At 57.8% G+C, this 22,968-nt stretch overlaps 2 protein-coding genes across 8 annotated transcripts; both read left to right on the forward strand.

The window, feature by feature from the left end:
• The first annotated feature begins 220 nt into the window (after positions 1 to 220).
• Positions 221 to 7,351, forward strand: NSFL1C (NSFL1 cofactor). The gene is made up of 9 exons (XM_035343605.1): positions 221 to 375; positions 769 to 866; positions 1,838 to 1,912; positions 3,046 to 3,211; positions 3,532 to 3,624; positions 4,305 to 4,414; positions 4,867 to 5,004; positions 5,534 to 5,698; positions 6,727 to 7,351. Exons 1-9 carry the CDS (start codon positions 274 to 276, stop codon positions 6,887 to 6,889), a joined length of 1,110 nt encoding a protein of 369 aa, XP_035199496.1. The 5' UTR covers positions 221 to 273; the 3' UTR covers positions 6,890 to 7,351.
• A 6,686-nt stretch (positions 7,352 to 14,037) lies between these two features.
• Positions 14,038 to 22,968, forward strand: LOC118176553 (sodium-dependent lysophosphatidylcholine symporter 1-like). 7 transcript variants are annotated; one of them, XM_035343579.1, is made up of 15 exons: positions 14,038 to 14,780; positions 16,338 to 16,463; positions 16,776 to 16,900; positions 17,546 to 17,678; positions 18,037 to 18,115; positions 18,529 to 18,686; positions 18,763 to 18,853; positions 19,131 to 19,252; positions 19,348 to 19,431; positions 19,591 to 19,674; positions 20,324 to 20,436; positions 20,619 to 20,762; positions 21,012 to 21,188; positions 21,376 to 21,426; positions 22,340 to 22,968. In XM_035343579.1, the coding sequence occupies exons 1-14, from the start codon at positions 14,706 to 14,708 to the stop codon at positions 21,419 to 21,421; spliced, it is 1,557 nt and encodes a 518-aa protein (XP_035199470.1). In that variant the 5' UTR covers positions 14,038 to 14,705; the 3' UTR covers positions 21,422 to 21,426; positions 22,340 to 22,968. The 7 variants fall into 7 exon arrangements, 6 of the variants coding, with proteins under 6 accessions (XP_035199470.1, XP_035199471.1, XP_035199469.1 ...); XM_035343580.1 differs by having other exon boundaries at positions 22,586 to 22,968; XM_035343578.1 differs by having other exon boundaries at positions 22,595 to 22,968.

The following is a 22,968-nucleotide window of genomic DNA, read 5'->3' on the forward strand; positions in this document are numbered from 1 at the left end:
GTTCGGCACGGCTCGGCACGGCTCGGCTCGGTTCGGCACGGCTCGGCTCGGCTCGGTTCGGCACGGCTCGGCTCGGTTCGGCACGGCTCGGCTCGGTTCGGCACGGCTCGGCTCGGTTCGGCACGGCTCGGCACGGCTCGGCGCTCCTCCGGTCCGCCGGGGGGTGCTGTTGCCGGGGCGGGGCTCCCGGCCTGGTTTCCCAGCCGGAGCTCTTTGCCAGCCGGGCCGGGCCGGGCCGGGCCGTGCCGGGGCGGGTCCCGGCAGCGCGGTAAGATGGCGGCCAGGGAGGAGGCGCTGCGGGAGTTCGTGGCCGTGACGGGCGCCGAGGAGGAGCGGGCGCGGTTCTTCCTCGAGTCGGCCGGCTGGGATCTGCAGGTAGCCCCGGGCCCGCCGCGGCACGGTCACCTCGGGGTCCCCGCCGAAGGGAAGGCTCTGCCCCCGCTCCCCGACCCCCTCGTGGCTTCCCAGCCTCTCCCCCCTTCGCCCCCCGGCCCCAAGGAGCCCCCCGTCTGCACCCATGGGTGCTGCGAGGCCGCTGTTTCGGGGCAGGAACGTGCCGCGGTGGTGGCTGGCCTCGCCTTAACAAAGCCAAACGGGAGCTGGCTTGTCCAGGGCTTCCAGAAGGGGCAAACCCCATGGAATGGCGTTAGGGTGGGCGTCCCTCAGGAGACCCAACGCGGCCGAAGCTTCGGCTGCGTCGTGTGCTTGGGGTACGGCTCTGGGGTGGTTGCTGTCATCCTGGAAGACTCCCGCGGTGTCTCTTTGCAGATTGCGCTCGCCAGTTTCTACGAGGACGGGGGCGACGAGGACATCCTGACCCTTCCCCAGCCGGCACCCAGCTCCGTATCCAGAGGCACTGCAGCCAGGTGAGGGGAGAGCTTCAGCCCAGGCTGATGTGTTACCAAGGCCTTTAAACCTCGCAGGGAACACCAACCCCATCAAAACCCGTGCTCTGTCTAAAGCACGGGTGCTAGCCATTTATTCTGAAAATCTGCGGTGCTTTTAGATGTGGTTCACTTTATGACTCTCTAGAAATTGTGAAAATGTCCCCATTTGTGCATCACAAGCACAGGTATTGTTCCACAACCGATCTACAGACCGGTTAGAACAATTTGCTTCGTTGCTCAGGAAAAGCTTGATTTGTGCTTTGAGGTCAGAAGACAATCAGGCGGTCGGTAACGCTTGCATTTAAGCAGGTTGTAAATCCACAGGAAAAATACTTCTAACTTTGTGTTGTACCTCATCTAACCAGGTTACGCGTTTCACAAGATAAGTTAAATAACTTGTCCTTACCAAATTCCTCTGCTAGCAGTTCTCAGACCGAATTTCTCAGTCTCTCAGGGGAGCGCTGCTTTTAAAGAGGAGCTGCTGGCTGTATTGTGAAGACAAAGCGCTCTTATTGCAGACTTTGAGTAAATTCCATGCTGCCGAAGGACCTTTATTTCACTTCAGACCACAGGAGCGTTGTTGGAGGCTGGCCCTTACTGGGGCCTGGCAGAGCAACCTGTGTCTGCACAGGTTTGGAAATGACTGCTCCCTGAAGGAGGCAACCAAATCCGTGACGTGGCAAAGAAGATGACTGAGGAGTTACCTCCCCTGCTGGGCCTGCAGCCACCTCCCGAGCCTCCCCCAGCGCGCTCGCTGTTGTTTGTGGTTGCCGTCATTGGTACGGATGCCCGAGAACTTTGTTCGCCGCTCGGTTGCAGCGGCGCTGCCCTGTGATCTCATTCAGACCCTAAAAGTAGAGCAGAGCCAACCTTACTGCCGTGTTCAGCAGCTTGTGCTCACGTGGTTGAGCTGTGTCACGGGGCTGACGTGCTTTGATTGACTTTTGCAGTGACCATCGAGTAACGTCGTTTAGAGACCTTGTTCATGCCCAGGAGGATGATGACGAAGAGGAAGAGGGGCAGCGGTAAGTTTCCAGCTAAAGAATTGAAACCCTGCTTTTTTTTTTTTGATGGCTTGCTGCGTGTGTCCGGATTCTTTTCCAAAAGCAGATTTAAGCAGACACGTCATTCCTGTGCACAAAAAATCTCAGGTCTGACACAAAGTTTGGCCAGTGCAAATCCTGTGTGTGAGCACTTGCTCAGTGTTGCTGTATCAACACCCGTTCTCATCTCTGGTTTGTGCTGTTGAGAGAGAGCCTGAGGTAGGATGTGGGAGCCCTTGGTTAAGAAGGGGAAAAAGCCCCCAAATCGTCATTTGTGTCCCTGGAGAACAGAAACGTGGGAATAACGCAGGGGCTGCTTTTCTTTTTGCTTGTCCGCGTTGCTTTGAAGTGCTGCCTAAGGAGAACGCAATGGAATGCGGAGGTGGAAAGGAAAAATGTAGGTCCCTTTCCTCAGTGGGGACGTGGCCCGCTAGCAGAGAAATCTTCCCGTGTCAGCTGTTAGCTGCAAACACGTCAGGTTAACAGGCAAGGTAAATTGAATGGAACTGATGTAACTAAAAGTGGCTTGGTATAGGTAGGCCACCTGGTCTTCAGCGCTCAGCTGTGAGCTCTCTGTGTGTTGCAAGCCAGCTGGAATCTAATCAACCCAATCTTCCAGAAGTGTTTAATTGCACTTTGAGTGTGCGTTCACTGCTTTCTGCTCAGTCCTGCCCCACGTGCTCTGACCTTTCAGCGCTGAATTAATGCGTGCCTTCCCTCAAAATCCCAGTTATTTCTTCGGTGCGTAGGGCCCTTTCCTGTAGTCATTGCCTGCCTTCACCTGGCAGGTAGGAGTCTTGTGTGAGGGTGGGAGCCTAGCTGGGACTAGCACTGGAAGAGCTTTGTCAGTCTAGACTGTTTCTAGGTCTGAGAGAGTTGTTGTTTAATCACTGCTGATCAGTGGATAACCTCCCAGTTTCCTGCGGCGCAGAGACTTTTTGTATTTAGATCAGTTACTGTAAGTGGCAGATGCGCTGGTTGTAACTAATATTTCTCGATCCCAACTATTTCATCAAGCTGCACAAAAGTGAGCAGCTAAGTCCTGGTATAAAACCGCTGTCTCCTGCAGAAGCAGTGGTCCAGGCTTACCCGGCAGCCGTGTGCTTTCTGTTCAGGTTTTATGCCGGTGGCTCGGAGAGAAGCGGGCAGCAGATCGTCGGTCCTCCGAGGAAGAAGAGCCCCAACGAGCTGGTGGAAGATCTGTTCAAAGGAGCGAAGGAGCACGGTGCTGTGGCGGTTGATCGGACAGCCAAAAGCAGTGGCGAGACGAGCAAGCCTAAAGTGAGGAGTGATGAGTTGCTTTTTTTTCCCCCCTCTTTCAGTTGTTTTTCGTTGGAGTCATCTGTGTGTGGCTCCCACCGTGACAGAGCAGGTGGGAGACAGAGCCTGGACTCTGCTGTTAGTGCAGCTCTAGTTCACGTGTCGCAGTCACTTTGTTGAGCCGTGTTTACCGACTGTTCAAGCAGGTCGCTGTGCCCGCAGGATAGCAGATGTTGTGCTACCCTGAGGCCCTCCCCGTTCCCTCAGAATGGTGTTTTGGGGAAGAGAAGCAAGCTGTATTGGGTCTGTGTCACCCTGTAACCTCTTTGTCTCTCTTGCAGCCTTTTGCAGGGGGAGGATATCGCCTTGGGGCTACTCCAGAGGAAGAGTCTGCCTATGTGGCAGGAGAGAGGAGACAGAGCTCTGTTCAGGATGTGAGTAGCTCTCTGTCCTGTTCTGTAGGTGTCACGGGGGGGATTGCTCTGCTACAGCTAGACAGCTTGCGAGCCAGAGAAATGTAAAGCTTGACAGTAGTTCAGGAGGATGGTAAACCCCACTTCTTGTGGGATTTCTGACTGGGGGAAAGAATAGCAGGTACTTGAGACCTGGGTAAGCAGTTTTCTGGTGAACTTCTGGTTAAGAATCTGAGTGTTCCTTAGAAGCGTGGGGATCTTTTCTCAGCCTCTGTAGTGTGATTATATGGGTTGTGAAAAGCACTGTGCAAAGAGCACTGTACAGTAAAGCTGCTTCTTTCATTGAAGAGATGCAGAGCTAACAGCATTGGTACAGGATCCTCCTGTGCTTGGTTTGTGAGCAAATATCCTTGGTGAGAGCTTGGCTTGGGCTCGTGGTCTGACACACCTTGGGCTCTTCAGCCATGTTCATCAAAAAGGGGATCTGTGTTGTCACCTTCTAGGCACTGATGCGTGACCATTTCATAGCCAGTGCTTCAGTTTTCTTCCTCGCTGCTGAATATAGCGATCAGGACGAACCTTGCTGGAAGGTGTTCTCTGCAGCCTGAAATTCCCTGCCAGTCAGCAGCTTTTCTCTTTGTGCCCAGTTACTTTTGCTAAGATGTTTAGCGAGGCTGATTGTTGTGTGGGGCCTGCTGCAGGTGCATGTTGTACTGAAGCTCTGGAAGAGTGGATTCAGTCTGGACAGCGGAGAGCTGAGGAGCTACCAGGATCCATCCAACGCCCAGTTTCTTGATGATATCCGCAGAGGGTAAGTAGCAAGAGGGCAGTGAAAGAACTGCTGTATTTTGAAACACGGGTGTGTGTGGAATCCAGGTTGCTGAACCGATGGTGCATTTGTCCTGAGCTTTGTTACGAGGGCTAGATTCTTCGTATGTAAACTAAGGGAGGGCAGACTTGAAGATCTGCTTCAAATGAATTGGGAAGTGGCGCTGGTTTGTATGGGGCCTGGAGGTTTTGAAGTGAACAAACAGGCTTGGGTGTTTGGGCTGAGAATTTCTGATAGGAGTGTCTCTCCTGGTAAGGGCCGGGGAAAAGTAACCTTTAGCTTGTGCCTGTCAGCGGGGAGGTGTGCACCTGCTCTGTAAGTTAGCAGGAGCACACCGTAATTCCTGAAACTCCTGTGGCTGTACTGGGTTCTGTGGCAGGTGCTGTTCCTGACTTGTTTTTTCAGGACAGTTCTGTTGGACACTGTCATTGCAGGGAAGTCCCAGCAGAGCTGCGCAGGTTAGCGCGAGGCGGACAAGTGAACCTGGATATGGAGGATCACCGTGATGAGGAGTACGTGAAACCTAAAAGTGTCTTCAAAGCTTTTACTGGAGAAGGACAAAAGCTGGGCAGGTGAGAAAACAGCAGCGCTGCTTTGGGGTGTGTGTGTGTGAGATGTGGGAAAGGCCCTTCAGGTTTTTTGTGGGGTGAGCCTATTGATTTGTCTTTCTGAAGAGAAGGTGCTCAGTGCCTGTGGTGTGTGAGGTGTTCACCTCAAAGAGAAAATGGAGCTCGGCAGGTCTGTGGGCTCGCTCCTGCAGTGGCAGGAGGCAGTTCTCCAGTTCGGAACCACCGCGGTGTGTCGTGTGGAAGCCGGGCTTGCTGCTTACAATGCTGCTGTTCCCGTCTGGCTGTGCAGAACCAAGATGTGGTGCTGTGAGAGGTGATGGTAGGGGTGAAGTCACAGACAAGCGCTCACTGACGTGCCAGCTAGCTCGCTGACTTCTGAATTCTCATTTCCAACCTACGCTGGCCTCTCTTGCTTAGGAACCCTGGCAGTTGGGCCCGGCAGGTGATAAGCTCACTGCCTGATTCCTGGCACCCTGCAGCCCGGTGAGTGGTTTGGTTTTTAACAGCCCTCTTTGTGTCTTCCTGTTCTCAGCACTGCACCTCAGGTGTTGGGCACCAGCTCGCCAGCCCAGCAGGCAGAGAACGAAGCCAAAGCCAGTTCTGCCATCACTATTGATGAGTCGGAGCCCGTCACCAACATCCAAATCCGGCTCGCTGATGGTGGGCGACTGGTCCAGAAATTTAATCATAATCACAGGTACAAAGGCAACAGGAAACACAGGTTACTAACTGGGAAGGCCTGAATGACACTGCGAACTGTGCACAGATGGAGCAGATGTTAGAATCCTGACTAGCCTGCTAAAGGGAGCTCTGGGGATCCTTCTGTATAGGTGAATAGGAATAAAATCATTGTGGGGTTTTAAGGCAGATACTGTCGGAAGGATAGGATTTGCTTTCCAGGTAGTGATGGGTTGTAGCCAATCATGCTGTGTCTGGGAGCTTCAGTATTAACAGCAGAACTTTTGTTAATGTCAGCTATAAGAAAAACTAAACCTATTCAAAGGGCTTTAGAATCTCTCAGATAATTAGGAATTGGTTTTGTTATTCTGACTGTCAGTTCATACTTCTGCTGGGCTTTCCCCTGTATTGATTGCAGCACCGAGGCACGCTCTTAAACAGTTTGGTTCGCTTGGACAAGCTGGCTTCCATACCCTACTGATTTGTTAGAGTTCTGTCTTAAAGTCCTTCTCACCTACCTGATCTTGGAGAACGTGGCTATTTGTCCGTGCTTGTTCTTCTTATCTCCATAAGAGAATCAAGTACGCTTCAGGAAGTTATAAAAACCTTCCTCTGGGATCAGGTGCAGGAAATAGATCCAGTGACACTGGATCTGTGACCGCGCTTGGGAGCTGAAACCATCTAGGTTATGCTGTGTGTGATGAGCACAGCTGCTTACAGCAGCCAGCATCCAGCAATTTATTAATCTGTTCATCTAGAGGGGCTCGAACCCTTCAGTTTCAAAGCCGCAGAAGCTGGGTAGTGTAAAAGAACGTTTTGCTGAGATCCTTTAACCTGTAAAGCAGCTTGTTTCATTAAACAGGAGCCTATAGAGAAGTATCTTGATCATAGAATTGCCTGGCTTTGGTCTCTGTTGTTACCTGGAAAGCAAGTGCCACGAGTGCAGGGTTGCACACTCTGGAAAGGCTGAACTTAGGCTTTTGTTGTGCAGTTCTCCGGGATGTTCAGTAACAGGATTGCCCTTGTGTGTGTGCTCCCTTTGCACAGGATCCGTGACATCCGGCTCTTCATAGTCGATGCCCGGCCAGCAATGGCTGCGACCAGCTTCGTCCTGATGACCACCTTCCCAAATAAAGAGCTGACTGATGAGAACCAAACCCTGAAGGAAGCCAACCTGCTCAACGCTGTCATCGTTCAGCGGTTAACATAGAGGAACCCACCTCTCGCCACACGCCTGCTTGCAGTGCGCATGCGTCGTCTCGTCCTGTGCGTGCACCTGCGCCGTGCAGACACAGGCTCGCATCTACTCATAGCTCTGGGTTCTTAGGTCTTGGTTGGACTCTTTTCTCTTTAGTTGCGTTTCCCATTTGTTTTTGTTTTTTTTTTTTTGGTGATGATCAGTGGACTTTAAAATAAATAAACGAAACGAACCCGTTTTGAAAGGAGCTGCAGCCTGTTGTGCCACACATTCTCCCAGGAGAGTTGAGTTACCTTTGTGGGTTGCATTTCTGTGCTCTTTGGAGGGGAGGAAGGTACTGGGGGGAAGGGAGCTCTCAGGGAGCAGTTTCCTTCCATGCCAATCAACTGCTCATCACAATCTGTTACTCTCCTCCAGGGACTGCTGCAAAGTACCCACTTTATTTTTGCACATTAAATATAAACTACGCAGGAATGGGTGATACTGTCAGGATGATGGCTACGCTGCTGTAAAAAGCATTGTGGGGGGAAATGTTTGTTAAACAGTTATTGCTCAACGTGGAGAAAGCTCTGGTGCGTGTGTGCAGGTGCAAAGGTTAGCACTATTCCTGGCCTTGTCTGGAAAGTCCTGACTTTCCTCAGCAGAACTCGTAGCGGTGTTCCCTGCAGCACCCACCTGCTCTGCCTGCGCTTCCTCCAGCAGTCCAGCCTGACTGCAGCTTTAATTTGCTGTATTGCATTTCTTTGAGAAATCCAACGTGCTGCTGATTTTTTTTATTTCAGAGAAGGCACAATGCTGAATCAGCTTGAAGTGACTGAAAGTACGAGGCAAACAGTCTGTCCTACTGGAAAGCAAATTTTATCTTAAGATGAATTATCGCTGTGTTGGAAACAGTTCAGGTGAAAAACTCAAGGCTGTAGTAGATTTATCCAGTAGATTTATTTCCTTTCATCTGCTGAGGACCACAGAGCTGAACACCTGGAATTTTCCAGCTTTAGTCTGTCCACTGGTTGTGTTTTGGGCTCAGGTCTCCATTTTTTTTATTATTTGAACAGAATCCTGTGGGTGAACTCATCGCTCTTAGACTTGAGGGGCTGGTAGCTCTGGCATAGACAGCATCACACGTGCGAGTTGCCATCTAGTGTCGTGCCACGGCACTTCTCCCTGATCCAGAACACGCTTACTGCCCTAGCCCCAGGCTTTGGAGCTTGAGAGCTGAGCTGAACCGTAGGTATCCAGACACCAGCCGAGCGGGAGCTGCGCTGCCACCAGCGGTGTCGGATGAAAGGGGCTGGCTTGCAGCCGTGCCAAGTCTTACAGCATGCAGTCCCTCTCCTGGCTTAGTCACCCTGGAGCCCTGCGGCTCCTTCCCCTTCGTGCTCTGAGCTTCCAGGTCCTCGCCTTGGCGCAGCAGAGGACAAGCTGTGGGTTGTGCAGTCTGGGGGAGGGCCAGCGGGCTGGGCAGGTTCGGCGCGAGGAACTCGCTTGGCTGGATGTATTTAACGTACCAGACCTTAGCAAGGGCATTCTTACAGCAGTTTCTCGGCTGAGAGCTGAATTAACTTACATTTTTCATTACCAAGTGGATATATGATGTGCGTAACAGCATATTTGTAAATTGTGGAAATGATCATTAAAGCCCGCAAAATAGGAAAACGTCGTTTGAGCCTTTCTGCTAACGGCTGCCGTCTGTTTGTTCTCCTCTTCGGGATGCTGTGTATTAATTATGCTGCTCTTACTGCTTTGGGTTGCCCTGCTAGCAGGCTTCCCAGTGCTGAGATGTCCTCAGCTAAATGAGGTAAGTCTGGGCAGCATTTCTAAAGGTCTTTTCCGAGGGGTGAACTCGGGCTTTGCCCACCTGCGTCACTTGACGCTCTGTGTTATGACCACAGCCATCTGTGTGAACCAGCACAAGGGAATTCAGGGTGTTTCCCTCCCACCTAAATATAGGCGTCATTGCCTCGTGGCAAGACACTCACCTTTAATTGCTCGTCGTCAGAGTTGTCCCGATCCCCACGAGGGCTGTTTTGGGGACGTGGGTCAACGCCTTCGACGCGGTGCGCCCGGAGAGCCAGGAGGGAAGCGAGTACGAATCGCTTGACCCCTGTTAGCTGGTGCCATCGCAGGGCTGGGGTGGTGGCAAGCTGGCCTTCGGGGTCTTGGGTGGACGAGCTGGCCGTGTTGGCACCCCAGATGAGATGGGGGTTGGCAGGCAGGTAGCAGCTCAGGTCCCACCGAGGACTTCATCGCACGGCTTCTGCTCCGCGCTGGGGAGGCTGTCGGCCAGGTTTCCTCTCGCTTCAATCTGCCAGCGGGTTAAAAGCCTTAAATTCAGATGGACTGCGGGCTGTCAGCCGCTCCTCTGCCTGGAAAAGCGAATTTCACCCCCGGAGCCGGAGGGTGGCAGTGCTGCAGAGAAGCCGCTCTTCCCCAGCAGGGCTCCCGCTGAGTCTGGCCGCCTGCGGGGTTAGGGTTAGGGCTCAGCCCCTGGGTGACCGCGAGCCTGGTGGGGGGCTGCTGCCGCCACCGCCTTCCTCTGGTTCTTGGCTTTTGTTTTGGTAAGTAATGAGCTGCCCTTATCTGCTGGGCCGGCTTCGTCCGGCCGCAGGGCTACCCGAAGCACATCCCAGCGGACGCCCAAGTGGTGTCAGCCACCACGATGGGGCTGCCTGCGCCCAGAGCGCTCCCAGGGGCTGTGGAAACAGCAGCGAGGCCGCACGGAGCCCGCTGCAATAAACGGGCTCCTGGGAGCGGCCGGAACGAGCTTCAGTACAAAATAAGCTCCAAAGGAAAAAGACAGCTGGGCTTCTCGGTGGGGAAGAGATGTAAGGAGAGGGAAAATAAAAGGGGACGGTGGAACAGGACGGCCTGATTTTGCGAGGAAGGGCGTGAGCAGGCTCCGTTGTCACCTGCACCCCCTCCAGGAAGGTGAATGCTCACTTCTCACACGCCTGTACGTCATCGTTACTGATGATGAGACGGTTTTACTTTCTCTGTAGTAAAATCTCCTTCATAACCTTTATTTTACTTCATTTTAACAGAGTCATTGGCTGAGATTTGGCTCTTCTAGAACGGACATTTGCGCCTGCGAAGAAGTGATTTTTCTCTCATTTGCACCAAGAATTTTTTCACTTTTGGATTTTTTTCTCCAATTATTCCCTCCACGAGGGAGTTCTGCCTGTCTTCCCGGCCCTTCACGCACACAAAGCAGAGCTCCGTATCTCACGAAAAAGTGCAGTTTCTGTGTAAGAGGCAGCTCAGTTTTGTAATTGTGCTGTCCTGCCTGCGGCCGATGCCTTTCCCTGTACCCGCGGTTTTTGCAGAGTGCTGTGCCGGGACGCTTTTCCCTTCCCCAGCCTGGCAGCTGTAGGATTTCCCTGTTGTTGTTTGTTTTTTTTTCCCTTCGTACCCAGCTCATCGTTTCCTCCTCTTCCTTTTCACGTCTGCGTTGCTACGATTTAGTTCCTGTGTTTTCTGATGGCGTTTCCTCTCCGGAGCCTGCTTTGCACCGTTTCCTGGGAACGCTGCCTGCCCTCTGTAGCGCTGCTCTTGCTGTCGGATGTTTCCTGGTCCACGTTTCCTGCACGCTCCACGGCCCGCTGGTCACAGATCTTGCTGGAGCTGCACCCGCTTCTAGGCGCAGCCGTGCCTTCGGAGGCTTGTTTGGGTAAAAACGTGAACATCCTGGCTCAGCCACTTGTTTTGGCACAAACCAGCTGGGCTGGCAGGTAAAAGGCGGCAGCAACCAGAGGTAGGGAGCAAGAAATGGCAGGGGGTGCACCTGCAGCTGGAAGAGGAGGGCCGTACGTTTTGGCCTATTTCTGCTGCTGCTGGTGGTCGTGATGATCTTCATTTACGCTTTGCTCCCCACTGCTGGACAACACTACGCGTTTCCAGGAGGAGGGGGTGACCTGCATTCAGTGCCCTGTTCCTGGGTGGGTCCTCAGAACCCGATGGGTTTGTTGGAGGAGTGATTAAAAGGCTCTCAGCCTGCTCCCGGGGTGTTTTCGGACGCCTTTTTCTTCTGAAAGCGGCGCTGCTCTGCACATCCTTTGTTGCCAATAAAAATGACCTTGCGGTGACGTTTCTTTGGCCTCTGTACGTGCAGTGAAAAACTGGCTTGGGGGACTGGTGTCATTGTCACACGAAACAAGGCACGTGTGGCTTTCTTCAAAGCTCGCCACCCCAGGGGGAGGCTGCGATGGCTCCGTTAGGTCCCTGGGCAGGAGCCGGTGTTCCAGTTCCCTGCTCCAGGCAGACCTGCGCGGAGAACTGCTCTGGGGAGCAGGACAGAGCTGCCCCCCGCAGCCTCTGAATGGTCTCATTTCTGTTCCTGAACCAGAACGCTGACGGATGGAGACCGGTAATTATAAGCGGCAGGTCTAATTAGGCAGCGAGGTTATTTTCCTTACCAGGCCGAGGGCTCCCACCGCTGCTCGTACCGCAAGCACCTGGCGTCACCCAGGCAGGCGCTGCCAGCCGTGCCCGTGGTTCCCTGCCATCCCAGCCGTGTCCCCAGAGGATGGGGACAGCCCCTCAGCTCCTCTCATGCTTGGAGCCTCAGGCTGGGCTTCTCGGAGCCGCACGCTTCCTACCCGTCCTGCAGGCACGGCGGCAATCAATGCATGCATGTGCTCTCGGGGGTGGTGAGCCATCGCATGCGCTTGCCAAATGGTGCGGAGCACGGTGCTCTTGTTAATGAGGCGAGGCCGTCCTTTTTTGGGTCTTTTTTGGGCAGTTTCAGTTCACTTCAGGAAGGAGAAAAGCCTGAGGTGAGTCGATGTTAGCTGCGGGTTCGGCTGCAGCTCCTGTTCTTGCTCCGGTAACCCAGGTGTGCGCTGCGCCGCAGGGCAAAACGGCTCCGGGAGCGTCTCGCTGTGGGGTGCCCGGCTGGGGGCTTCTGTGCCCGGCTGGGGGCTTCTGTGCCCACCAGGCTCCTGCCGCCGTGCCGGCCACAGGAGGAAGCAAACACGAGCTGCCCAAAGCAAGGGAGCTGCCTCGGGGTGGTCGGGCTGGCAGCAGGAGCCCGCGGAGCCGGGAGTGGAGACCCCTCCTCAGCACCTACCGGCAGCTTTCCAAACGAATGCCACGTTTCCCAATTACGCGCTTGTACAGAGAGTGGTGTATCGCTAATTATGCAATAGGCCCACATCTTCGGCAGCTGAACAGCTCCTGTGTCAAGCACCTCTCAATTTACTGATTTATCCTTTTTTTTTTTTGTCTGACTTATTTACCGCATTCCTACATACTTACCTTACTCGCCGTTCTGTCTTGTCTGCGCTGAGCCTGCCTCGCAGCGCAGGGAGCTCCTGAATAGGTTCCAGATGGAGCTGGCTTCAGCCTTTATTTTATTTTACTTTATTTTTTTCAATGGGGCTGCCTTGCCTGAGCAGCCCCTCTCCAGGTCACAGCACCCTGCGAAAAGCTGTTGAAGCAGCACGGCTTGGCTTGGGGTTGTCTGAATCACGCGTTCCTGGGCCCCGGGCTGCCGTCAGAGATCAGATCTCATGCTCCCACAGCGGGGAGCAGGGTTCTGGGGAAGGGCCCTTTCCCTGGCAGCGAGTAACTTCCAGCACGACCCCGTTCCTTCAGCCGCACAGCTCTGGCTTCTCTCGGCACAAGGCTCGGAGTTGTTGTGCAAGGCAAAAAGGGCGCAGCTGCCGAGTTCTCTCCCTCCTCTTTCAAAGCCTATTCCTAAGCAAAATCGGTGCAGAGGTGGAAAAGGCGCCGTCCTTTTGCTCCAGGACCCTTGGTGCGAGCGGTGAGCTCGCTGGGCCAGGTTTTGGGCTTTGGTGCACGGCGTTCTCGGGGAGCTTACCGCCTGCAGCAGCTGTTAGCGGCCGGGGAGGTGGGAGCTGTGCTCTGAAATCTGCCTCTCTGGCACAAAGCTGAGCCGCGCTCTTAACGCGGCGGCAGGATGAGAGCTCCCCGTGCCGCACCAGCGATCAGGACGTGCTGTCTAGACGAGACGGGTAACGCCGTCTTGCGCAAGGCACCGAGCAACAGGAGAAAGGGCTTTGGGAGGATCTGAGCAGAGCGAAAATGAAGCTTCCCTGTGGCGGAGAGAATTGTGCTCTGGAACAGCCGGGGAGCAACAGGCGCAGCTACTCCGGGAGGCGGCTCGGTCAGCGGCTGGCTTTCTGGTGCGCGTGCAGAAAATGCAGCTATTTGCACCTGGGGAGTAAATGAGCGCCAAAGAGCAGAGGATTAAGTGCCGAGCACGATTGCAAAAGGTGCCTTGTCTCTGCCCAAATGTAGGCTTGCATACTGAGCGGGTACAAAACGGCCTAGAATGAAATGCAAAATATTAAAAGCCAGGCTTTTGTGCTTCCCTCTGAGTTTCGCCTTTCCTCCCGGGTGGGTAGGGATGTATTTTGCTTTCTTATGGAGATGTGTGCGCAGATACGCTGGTGGGAGACAGCGATTTGGCTCCCACTGTACTGGCTGTGGCCCAGCGCCAGCGATATTTGTTATCGGAGATGTCAGTGAAATAGCAGCGAAAAGAGATGCCGCTGACTCAGTCGTGCTGCGGCTTATTAACCAAGTTCTGACTCAGCCTGCAAAATACGGTGGTTTTTTTTTTAGATTAACCCCTGCTGGACAAGGCAAGGCTGAGCTGGAGAGGATGCTTCTTAATTTATTTGTTTTTACCAGTGTGTTGATGAGCCTTGCAGAAGGGGTGTTTGCATTCCCCTTGGGAAGGGCTCTTGGTGCCCTGGGCAGGAGCAGGGAGAGGCTCCCGCGACCGATCCAGGGCAGCATTTGTAAAGAGCTGAGTGCTGCGAGCGGGTGGCCGAGCACCAGGCTAGGGGGTGGCGTGTGGTGGGACTTTCCCCCCCCCCCATCCTGCCCGCCTCCTCGAGCTGATTTCTGCCTTCTCCTGGCAGGCTGTGTGCTGTGAGCGCTCCCACGCAGCCCCCGGGCTCCTGCTGCTCCTAACGCAGGGGTAATTTTTGGCTGTGGCACCGAGACTGCTGGGCCCCGCTGCTGGGCTGCGAGGGGTCTGTGAAAGGTGCCGAAGAATAGCAAATGTCTCCTCGCTGGGCTCAAATTATGCTCTGTGGGGTCTGCATTGCCACGGGAGATCTCTCAGGAGCTCAGACTGAAAGAGGCCGGTAATGACTGATCTCACTTGGCAGAGAAAGGAAAACGCGTCCCACGCCTCCTGCTCTGCGGCGTCGTCCTGGGCTGGGGAGGTGCCAACGTCTTGCACCCGTTAAGGAGAGGGCAAAGAGAGGGGATGAGGGTTGTGCAGCCCCGGATAAGAAGCCGGAGCTGGGCTCCTGCTCTTGCTGGAGCCCCCTGGGGAGAGGAGCTTTGCTGGGGAGCAACCTGGGGCGAGAACCTCCCTGGTCCTGCTGCGCTCTCCCTGCTTTCCTTGCCCGTGCTGGGCTTTGTGTGCTGGTGCTTGCTGCCGCTGTGGCTGGAGCTGCTCCCGGGATGGATTGGAGCTTGGGCAAGCGCCTCCTCCTCCATACCCCCAGCTCTCGTTGTGGCAGCAGCCCTGGGACAGGGAGAAGGTGCCAGACCCAGGCTGACAGTTGAAGAACACCACAGTTCTCCATGTGGCTGCAGAAACCCTGGGAGCTACCGTCCCGCCGCCGCATGGGCAGGCTCCGGCCACGCTCCTCCCTCGGTGCCTCTCGCTTCTCCTCCATCAGCTCCCCCCCCCCCTCTCCGGGGGCCTCTCAGATGTTGCATCTTCCCTTGCCAAACCTCCGTCTCGCTCTGATCGGTGCCTGCGGTGCGCTCCTCGCCGCCTTCTTCCTCTCCCTGCGCGAGGAAGCCTCTGCGCCGCCGCGGCCACGCGCGGCCGAAGGACGCGGTCATGCTTCCCGGCGCTCGCGGAGATGCTGAGCTCCAGGAGGGAGCAGAACCGCAGGGGAGAGGGTCCCACGGCGAGGTAGGAGCGGCGGCCTTGGGGTGCTGCGGCCTCACGCGCGGGGACGCGTCTCGCACGTGCAGGCCAACCCTCGCGAGCGCCGGCACCCACGCAGCACCGCACGGCGCGAGCAGCCGCGGGCTGCGGGGGTGTTTCGGAGCGTTTTGTGACTCAGGCTGGGGAAGATGTTGTTGGTAGAGCAAGGCTCTGCCCGGCTGCTGCTGCCGCTGCTGGCTTTCAAGAGAAAGGGGCAGAGACGTGCGGGGCACCCTCCTACCTGCGGAGAGCGTCAAGGGAACAAAAGCTGCCGGGGAACGGAGAGAAATGCCTCTGTGGTTTTAGACGCTGAGCTGCTGCGGAAATGGTGCGGTGTAGGAACAGGGGCTGCTTGCAGCCTCGCGATGCAGCCGTCCCCGCGGGGTGAGGCTGGAGCCTGGCGATGTGGGCACGGAGTGGGGTCCGTGGAGGCCAGCGGGTGCAGGAAGGGGCCGGTACCCCCGGCAGGCACAGCGGTGTCGGTGCTTTTTCCATGGCATGGGCTGCAGAGGAGCTGCTGGTAATTGTTGCACGAGGGGAAGGCGCTCAGGGCCTCCTGGAACGCTGCTCCTGGGGTCCGGGCCGTGTTTTTGGGGGGCTGCCCCCGAGCACCGCTGTGCAGAGGTCCATCAGCCCGTGGGGACAGTGGTCAGCGCGCTGCTGTCAGCATCGCAGCGAGCCCGCGTGGGCTGGGGAGCTGCAGCTGCCCTCTCACCCCGCGGGGACCGAGGGCACGTGGGAACGAAGCGATCCCTGGCTTCATTCCCCTCTGAACCCGCCGCTGGCGTGACCCCGCAGTCTGCTGCTCCATCCAGCCTCGTCCAGCTGCCTCCGAGCCAAGCTCTCGTCCCTTGTCACGCTCTGCTCTTCTGCTGAGCTCCTGCTGCAGGAGCCCACGGCCTTTTATAGCCACGGCAGGATGAGGCCAGCACCTCCCTGATAGTGCTGGAGCTGCTCGGTGCCTTGGGAAAGCCCAAATCGTGTTACCAGCCGGGCCCCGATGAGCGTGCTCCCCCCAAGACAGCCTGCGGTGGGGCTGGAGGTCAGTCCAGGCGCCTGCGCTGCACCCCAACGCTGCTCCCCTGGGCACAACGGGACGGCCACCGGTGGTTTGCTCACGAGAGCCAAGCAGAAAGCTGAGCCTGGGCTGGCCTCCTGCTCCCCGTGGTGTCACCCAATATCCTGCTGCGTGCTCCCCGTGGTGTCACCCCGTGTCCCGCTGCGTGCTCCGTGCGGTGCAGAGCGCGCGGTGCCGGGCGGCAGCTCCACCTCGGGGCTGGAGGCGGCCGCTGGGAGCCTGCCAGGCACTTGAGAGGCTTGGTAGGGTTATTTACTGACAGTAACCACGTCCAAATAAAACAGAGGCTTTGCCATCTGCCCTTTTGCCGTGCACTGAAACGTTCCCCTGCTGACCCAGGGGGATCCCCGGATCCTGGCCGGTCTCTGCGTGGACGGCCTCTGCCACAGCCGCTGGCAGCGTGGCACCGTTTGTGCCGCTTCTTACCGAAGAAGTTAAACTCCTTTGAGCCGTCTCAGTTGCAGGAGAAGCCAGTTGCAGGCCTGCCGCTGTGCAGGAAGCTCTGCTATGCCGTCGGGGGCATCCCCTACCAGATGACAGGCAACGCCCTGGGGTTTTTCCTCCAGATCTTCCTGCTGGACGTCGTGCAGGTGAGCGCCGCGTGCGGTGGGCTTCTCTGCCAAGGGGCTTAGCGTAAACCCGGCAGGCTGGAGCAAGGGTAGGGTTCAGTAGGTGTTCAAAGCCCTTGGAAAGGCTCTTCAGAATGAGGCAGTCGGACTGAATAACAATTTCTTGATGCAAATACCGTTGGTGGGCACGTGGGAGCTGTTTCCAGGCCGTTTCAGTGCTTGAAGTGGTCTCCAGGGGATGCTGGCTGGAGCAAGCTGCGTCGCGCTGGCTGCTCGCGGCTTTCCACCAGGATTTCTTTCTCCTTTGAGCCGTGCCTTCCGTTTCCCCTGCAGCTGGAGCCGTTCCATGCCTCTCTGATCCTTTTCCTTGGAAGAGCCTGGGACGCGGTGACTGACCCCGCTGTTGGCTTCCTGGTCGGCAAGAGCCCCAGGAGAAAATACGGCAAGCTGATCCCGTGGTGAGCGTCCACGCTGCACCTTGGCGGGGGGATTTGGGGCTCAAAATCCTCCCAGGGAGGCAGCTGGGATGCTGCTCCGAGAGTTTAACGTGGCTGCGGCTTAGGGACAACGACAGAAGCCGAACGTCCCCAGGCGCTGAGGGCACCTCGCGGTGGGTCCGTGCCGCCGCAGTGACGGGAGGAGCGCGCTGCACGCCTGCGTGCCTGCAGATTCCCCGAGGCCTTACGTGATTCAGGCTGCGGTGGTCGGTGCCCTGCAGCCCCGCAGGGGCACACGCAGGTTTTGGCAGTCGGGCTGTGCCAGGAGCTCTCCACCAGGCTCTATCCACGGGCACATCTTGCCCACAGAAGGCCCCCAGGGTTCTGCTGCAGGGCGAGCCAGGACTTCGGGTGTTTCAGCAGAATAAGAAGCCGCGAACAACTCGGGCATTCCTCCTTTTTTTGTCATTTTTTTTTCTTGTTTTCCACCCTCTCCTCCTCCCAGCCCGAGTGATGGAGGTGCCCTCGAGCAGAGCCGCCCCTCGCAGACCCCCGTCTTGCAGCCGGGCTGTGGTTCGGAAGCCGGGGACGAGGCTGCAGCTTGTGCAATGGGAAGTCCGCCCGCTTATCTGGAGGCCCATCTGACCAGCTCTGCTTCCTCCCCAGGATTGCGTGCTCCACGCCACTCGGGGTGCTGTGCTACTGCATGATGTGGTCCACCCTCGCGGACGGCGCCCCCGTCTCCCTGAAATTCCTGTGGTACCTGTTCACGTACAACTTCTTCCAGATTTGCATGACTGTAAGGAGCACGGTTCCTTCCCGGGGCTGTCGTACACATCATCCCCTGCTGCAGGGAGCGGGGCACGCTCGGCTGCGGTGTCCCGGCCCCAGCCTCTGCGGCGAGGGACCTGGAGCTGGGCACGGGAGAGCCTTGGCTGGGGAGCAGGGATGGGGAGATGGAGCAGTGAATTTTAGTGCCGGGGCTTCAGCCGGGCTGCCTGTGATACAAACCTCTCCAGCGCTGCTTTGGTGGGAGAGCAAAGCACAGAAGAAGAGGGTGAAAAGCCACCCGAGAGCAGGGGTGCGGGGACGGGGGCGGGTTGTGACGGTGGAGCAGGGAAGCAGCAGCCGAGCTGAGTGCACGGTGCTCTCCCCAGTGCTACCACGTGCCCTACTCTTCCCTAACGATGTTCCTGGGAGGAACCCAGAGGGACCGAGACTCGGCCACCGCCTACAGTAAGTGTCCGTGTCCCTGCAGCCCGGGCTGCCCGCGTTCCTGGGACACCCGACCGGGAGCAGAGGGGAAGGAGTTCTGCCTTTGAACAGGCTACAAAGTAGGTGGGGTGAGGCAGGATGCGATGAGACCAGCGTGGTCTTCTGCAGAGGATTTCCCTGCAGAAGCCTTTCTTTAGGCGTGCGTCATCCCCAGGGGGCCCAGGGCCCAGATGTATTGATTCATTAGGAATCGTAATAATGCTGGAGCCAAGGGGGGAAAATAATCAGAGCGGGTAGAAACAGCAGGTCTCTTCTCCTCCCGGGACAGCTGTGGATGTTGGTGCCTCCAGTTCCGTCCCCCCCCCAGGCTGGTCTGTGCTCCTGAGGGCCGTGTTGAGCAGCCAGGGCGCGGGGCTGAGGTTCCTCTCCGGCAGGAATGGGGATGGAGGTGTTCAGCACGCTGCTCGGCTCGGGGATCCAGGGGCAGATGGTGGGCGCTTACCACGGCCGCATGACGAACGGCTGCTTCGTTGGGAACGGGACCCTGCCCAACAGCAGCACCCCCAGCCTCACGGGCTCGCTGGAGGGCACGGTAAGGACGGTGCCGACGCGGGGCAGGCGCCGCCTGCGGTACCCGCGGTGCCACCGCGCTGCCTCTCGCTTTCCAGCGCAGAGCCTACGTGTCTGCCTCCCTGGTCCTGGGCTCCATCTACTGCCTCTCCTGTCTGATTCTCGTTTTCGGGGTCAGGGAGCAGCCGGGTAAGTCCGTGCGGGTGCAGCTGGGTGGCGAGGGTGGGGTGGCAGAGGTTCTGGGTCCCTAGGGGTGGGAGCAGGGCCAGCCTGAGCGCAGCCTGCGGAGAAGCAAAATCCTGCACGCAGCTGAGGACCTCTGCTTCACCTCCGCACCGAGATGTCAGACTCCGGCCCCTCGCCCCGCTGAGCTGCACCCAGACACGGTGCCGCGGTCCCCCCGTGCCTCCCATCCCCGCCCGTGTCCTGGCAGCCCCCCCCTGCGACCCCGCTGTCTCTCCCCCAGGGCCCCTCAGCCCCCTGGGGAAGGTCGGGCTGCCCTTCACGAGCTGCCTGCGGATGATCGTGGGACACAAGCCCTACACCCAGCTGCTCTGTGGCTTCCTCTTCGCGTCCCTGGCCTTCCAGGTGCGAGAGCTGCCTCGGCGGGAGGAGAGCTCGGGGGTGAGGTGTCCGCGCAGCGAGCTCGGGACCCTACCAATGTCCCCGTGTCGCCTTCCCAGGTCATGCAGGGGATTTTTGCTTTCTTCTGTACTCACGCCGCGGGGCTGGCCGGGAAGTTCCAGCATTTGGTGCTCGTCATGCTGGTAAGCGGGCACCAACCCTTCCTGCTGGGGGGGGCTGATCCCTGCGTCGCCCCACAGCCCTCGGCACCGCCGCTCCTGCCCATCTGCGAGGATGTCACCGGGACAGGGACCGGCGGTCCTCGGGGACATCGCTGAGCCTCCCCTTCGGTTCCTCCTCAGGTCACAGCTTCCCTCTCTATCCCCCTCTGGCAGTGGTTTTTGGGGAGATTTGGGAAGAAAACGGCAGTGACGCTGGGCCTGGCGGTGAGTTTGCCGCCGGTTGTGGCTGTGGATTGAGGAGCTCGTGCTGCCCGGGCAGCGGGGCTGGCTGCCCGTGGGGGTAGGGGGACAAAGGGGGGCCCAAATGCAGAGCTCAGGCTGCGAGCTGTGGGTCTGGCGAGCAGCGTGTGCTCGGGTGCTGCCCCGATGGATGCTGCGTGCACTCAGAGAGCACCCCGGGGCCCGTTCCCAGGACCCCTCGTGCTTGCCACAAGCGATGCGAGCCCTGTGGGGTGATGCCGGGCAGGGGGGCAGCACAGCGGGCACAGCAGCGGCCCGGAGGCCTCCTGCTCGTCGGGCACATCCCAGCTGCCGCCTGGCTCGGCACGCCAGCAAGAAATCCCATTTGGCTTTTTTATTTGCACCGTTAGGTGCCCACATCCCGTGTCCCCAGATGCCTTCCTCGCAGGCACTTGGTTCAAACGCAGCACATTCAGCAGCAGCGCAGCAGCCCCGTTGCCCTCCCTCAGACCCCCCTGAACCCACGAGGAAGGCTTTGCCGCTGCTCACAGCCTGCCCGGGGCTTTCAGCAGCTCCCATCACGAAATGCATGGGCTCGAGGTCCGGCAGGGCCTTGAAAAGAGCAGGAAGCGCCCACGTGCTTTTGTCTCTCCTCTTCCTCTCGCTCCCCCAGATGATCATCCCGGCCCTGGTGGCCATCACCCAGGTGAGCCACAACTTCCCGGCCTTCGTCCTCCTGATGGTGGTGGCAGGCTGCAGCACCGCCGTGCTCTACCTCCTGCCCTGGTGAGCGGGGGGCACCTCCGGGCAGGGCTGGGGGGCTGTCGGGAATCGGCTCTGGGTTTCCAGAGGGGTTTCTGCAAGGGATTTCCCTCCCTGCTGCTTGGAGAGCTCCGGGAGAGGTGGTGGCCGAGCTCAGGCAGCGCCGGTGTGGGTTTCACCACGTCCGCGGGGCTGTCTGCACCCAGGTCCATGCTGCCCGACGCCGTGGATGACTTCATGCTGAGGAACCCCAGCTGCCTCAACCTGGAGGCTCTCTTCTACTCCTTCTACGTCTTCTTCAACAAGTTTGCGGGCGGCCTTGCCGTGGGGATCTCGACGCTGGGTTTACAGTAAGCCCCCACCGAGCACCACCTCCCCCCCGGTTCTGTCAGCCCAGCACAGTTTTCTGGAGCATCCGAGAGGAGATGCTGGAGTGAATTGCAGGGGCACCCAAATTTGCCTTTCCAACGTAGGAAAGGAGCAGAAAGGAGAGGGAATTTCCCCAAACTGGCCCTCCAATACAGCCTCGGAGGTGCCCGCTTGCCTTTGCGCAGGGGCTTGATTTATTTTTGGTAGGGAAGGAAAACCGTTCCCTTTAGTTTCGCAGGTTACCACGCCGGAGACTGCACGCATAACCCCTCCGTCACCCTTGCCCTGAAGCTTCTCATGGCCCCGGTCCCGATCACGCTGCTGCTCATTGCCATAACCATCTTCTGCCTCCATCCCATCAACGAGGAGCGGAGGAAGCAGATGAGGATGGAGCTGGAGGCGATGGGGTAAATTCCAGCTCCCTGAAGGAGCCGGGGCACGGGGCGTTAGTGCCTGCGTCGGTCCCAGCCCCGCAGAGGTTGGGTGCAGGGGAAGGACCGCGCGTGCCCAGCTCTCCGGGGGTGCCTCCCCGAGGGTTTGAGGGTTATTTCGGGGGCTGCTTCCAGGTTTCGCGAGCGCTCGTGTTCCTTTTAACAGGCGTCAGGCGCGGCAGGGCAGCTCAGAGCACCGCCAGGGCTGAATCGGGTGAGTTCACCGGGGCGGACGTGGGTTTGCTGTGCTGTCAGGATGCGCCGGTGTCGGGGACAGCCGTCGTTTCCTGTTGTTTCCCATTTCCATGTCCCAAAGGCCAGGCTGGCAGGGGGCCCGCTGCAGCCCCAGCCCTGCCACCGTGCGTGCTCCGGTGCTCGGCCTCGCCGGTCCTCCTGCAGGTCCCAACAGATCTGGGCAAGATCCAGGCTCTCTTCCTGCTGCGCAGGGGAGAAGGGGCCCCCGCCAGCCCCACCGCGACGCTCAAACGCGCTGCAGTGAGGAGGCGGCACCTGAGCATGTGGGAGAGCCTGCACAAAGATCACAGGAACCGTTTTTGAGGGAAAGTCAATTTTTAGGGGAAATACTACCTGGATAGCGCGTCTCTTTGTGCTCAGGCTGCCCTTTTACCGGGAAGGGTTTACCGTTTCTTTGAAAACGTGGGTGAAGTCCAAGCCAGGAGTATAAAGCTTGTGCAGGAGCGATGATAGTGGGTGGAAGGCAGCCGTGCCTGCCCGAGCCTCGAGAGCTGAGTCACCGCTGGGAACCGCGGAGCTGCTGGGTGCGGGAGGCTGCAGCAGTGGGCTGACCTGGTGGGGGCTCCTGGCAGCTTGTCCCCCCCCTTGTGCCATGTCAGGAGGTTACGGCAGAAGTGTGGAACGGGCGTCAGGAACAGCTGAGGGGCTTTTAAACCAGAGCCCACGGCCGCGTCTCCCCCAGCAGCATCTTCCGAGCGCTTCCCGGCACCCCCCCGTCTCTCCTGGCAACTGTGAGGGGGCAGCAGGGGGAGAGCAGGATCGGTCCTCCCGCTGCCAGCACCAGAGCTCCGCTCAGCATCGCGCCGAGGCAGCGGGAGAGGCCGGTTATTTTTAGGGCTAGAGCTGCGTCTGACCGCTGGTTGACCTTGCAGCTCTCCGGTCCGGTGCACACTGGCAGGATCTGAGCAAATTGCTCCCCGGTTGGGCGCTGAATTAATCTGAAGCCTCGAGCCTCGCAGCACAGCTTCGCCATGGGTGGGGGAGATCGTGTGTTAGAGATGCGTCAGGGCATCTGCAGGATCATCACAGCAGTCCAGACTCAGAGTAATTTCTCAGAAGCACAAAGTGCTTCCTTTTTCCTTTATTATTTTTTTTTACTTTTTTGTTTTGCTTTTTAGAGTGTAAAGGATGTTTCTTGGGAGCGCCCGAGTCCACGGCCGGGTGCTGGAGCGTGCTGCCCTCTGCCACCGCATTGCTTTCCAGCCTTGCTGCCTGCAGATTGACCAAGGAGCAAGAAAGAGCCTTCGGACGACGAGGCAACGCTCCGCTTGCTGGGGTTTTAAAGTCCCGCAGCAGGCATGAATTACGTTCCAAGGCACACGTTCCTTGGGCCAGAGGCGTGGGCTGATGGGGGGCTCCCACCCCGCAGCACGTGCGGGCTCCGGGCTCCTGCAGCGCGGGACCCAACGCGGTGCAGAGCTGCAGCGCCCGTTGTCCGGGGAGGTACTTCCCCCCAAAATGTCTCATTTATTTTTCACGCTATTAAATCTGAGTGATCACG

This window comes from Oxyura jamaicensis, chromosome 20 (assembly GCF_011077185.1).
Source record: "Oxyura jamaicensis isolate SHBP4307 breed ruddy duck chromosome 20, BPBGC_Ojam_1.0, whole genome shotgun sequence".
NCBI classification, from domain to species: Eukaryota; Metazoa; Chordata; class Aves; order Anseriformes; family Anatidae; genus Oxyura; species Oxyura jamaicensis.

What these genes read in the sequence shown, in the direction of transcription:
- NSFL1C (XM_035343605.1), top strand. Translation starts at nt 274, where the DNA reads ATGGCGGCCAGGGAGGAGGCGCTGCGGGAGTTCGTGGCCGTGACGGGC. An exon ending in GCGAGACGAGCAAGCCTAAA is followed by an intron (nt 3,212 to 3,531) that starts GTGAGGAGTGAT and finishes TCTCTCTTGCAG; the next exon opens with CCTTTTGCAGGGGGAGGATA. An exon ending in CTTGATGATATCCGCAGAGG is followed by an intron (nt 4,415 to 4,866) that starts GTAAGTAGCAAG and finishes CTGTCATTGCAG; the next exon opens with GGAAGTCCCAGCAGAGCTGC.
- LOC118176553 (XM_035343579.1), top strand. Translation starts at nt 14,706, where the DNA reads ATGCTTCCCGGCGCTCGCGGAGATGCTGAGCTCCAGGAGGGAGCAGAA. An exon ending in GGAGAGGGTCCCACGGCGAG is followed by an intron (nt 14,781 to 16,337) that starts GTAGGAGCGGCG and finishes TCTCAGTTGCAG; the next exon opens with GAGAAGCCAGTTGCAGGCCT. An exon ending in GTGCTCTACCTCCTGCCCTG is followed by an intron (nt 20,437 to 20,618) that starts GTGAGCGGGGGG and finishes GTCTGCACCCAG; the next exon opens with GTCCATGCTGCCCGACGCCG.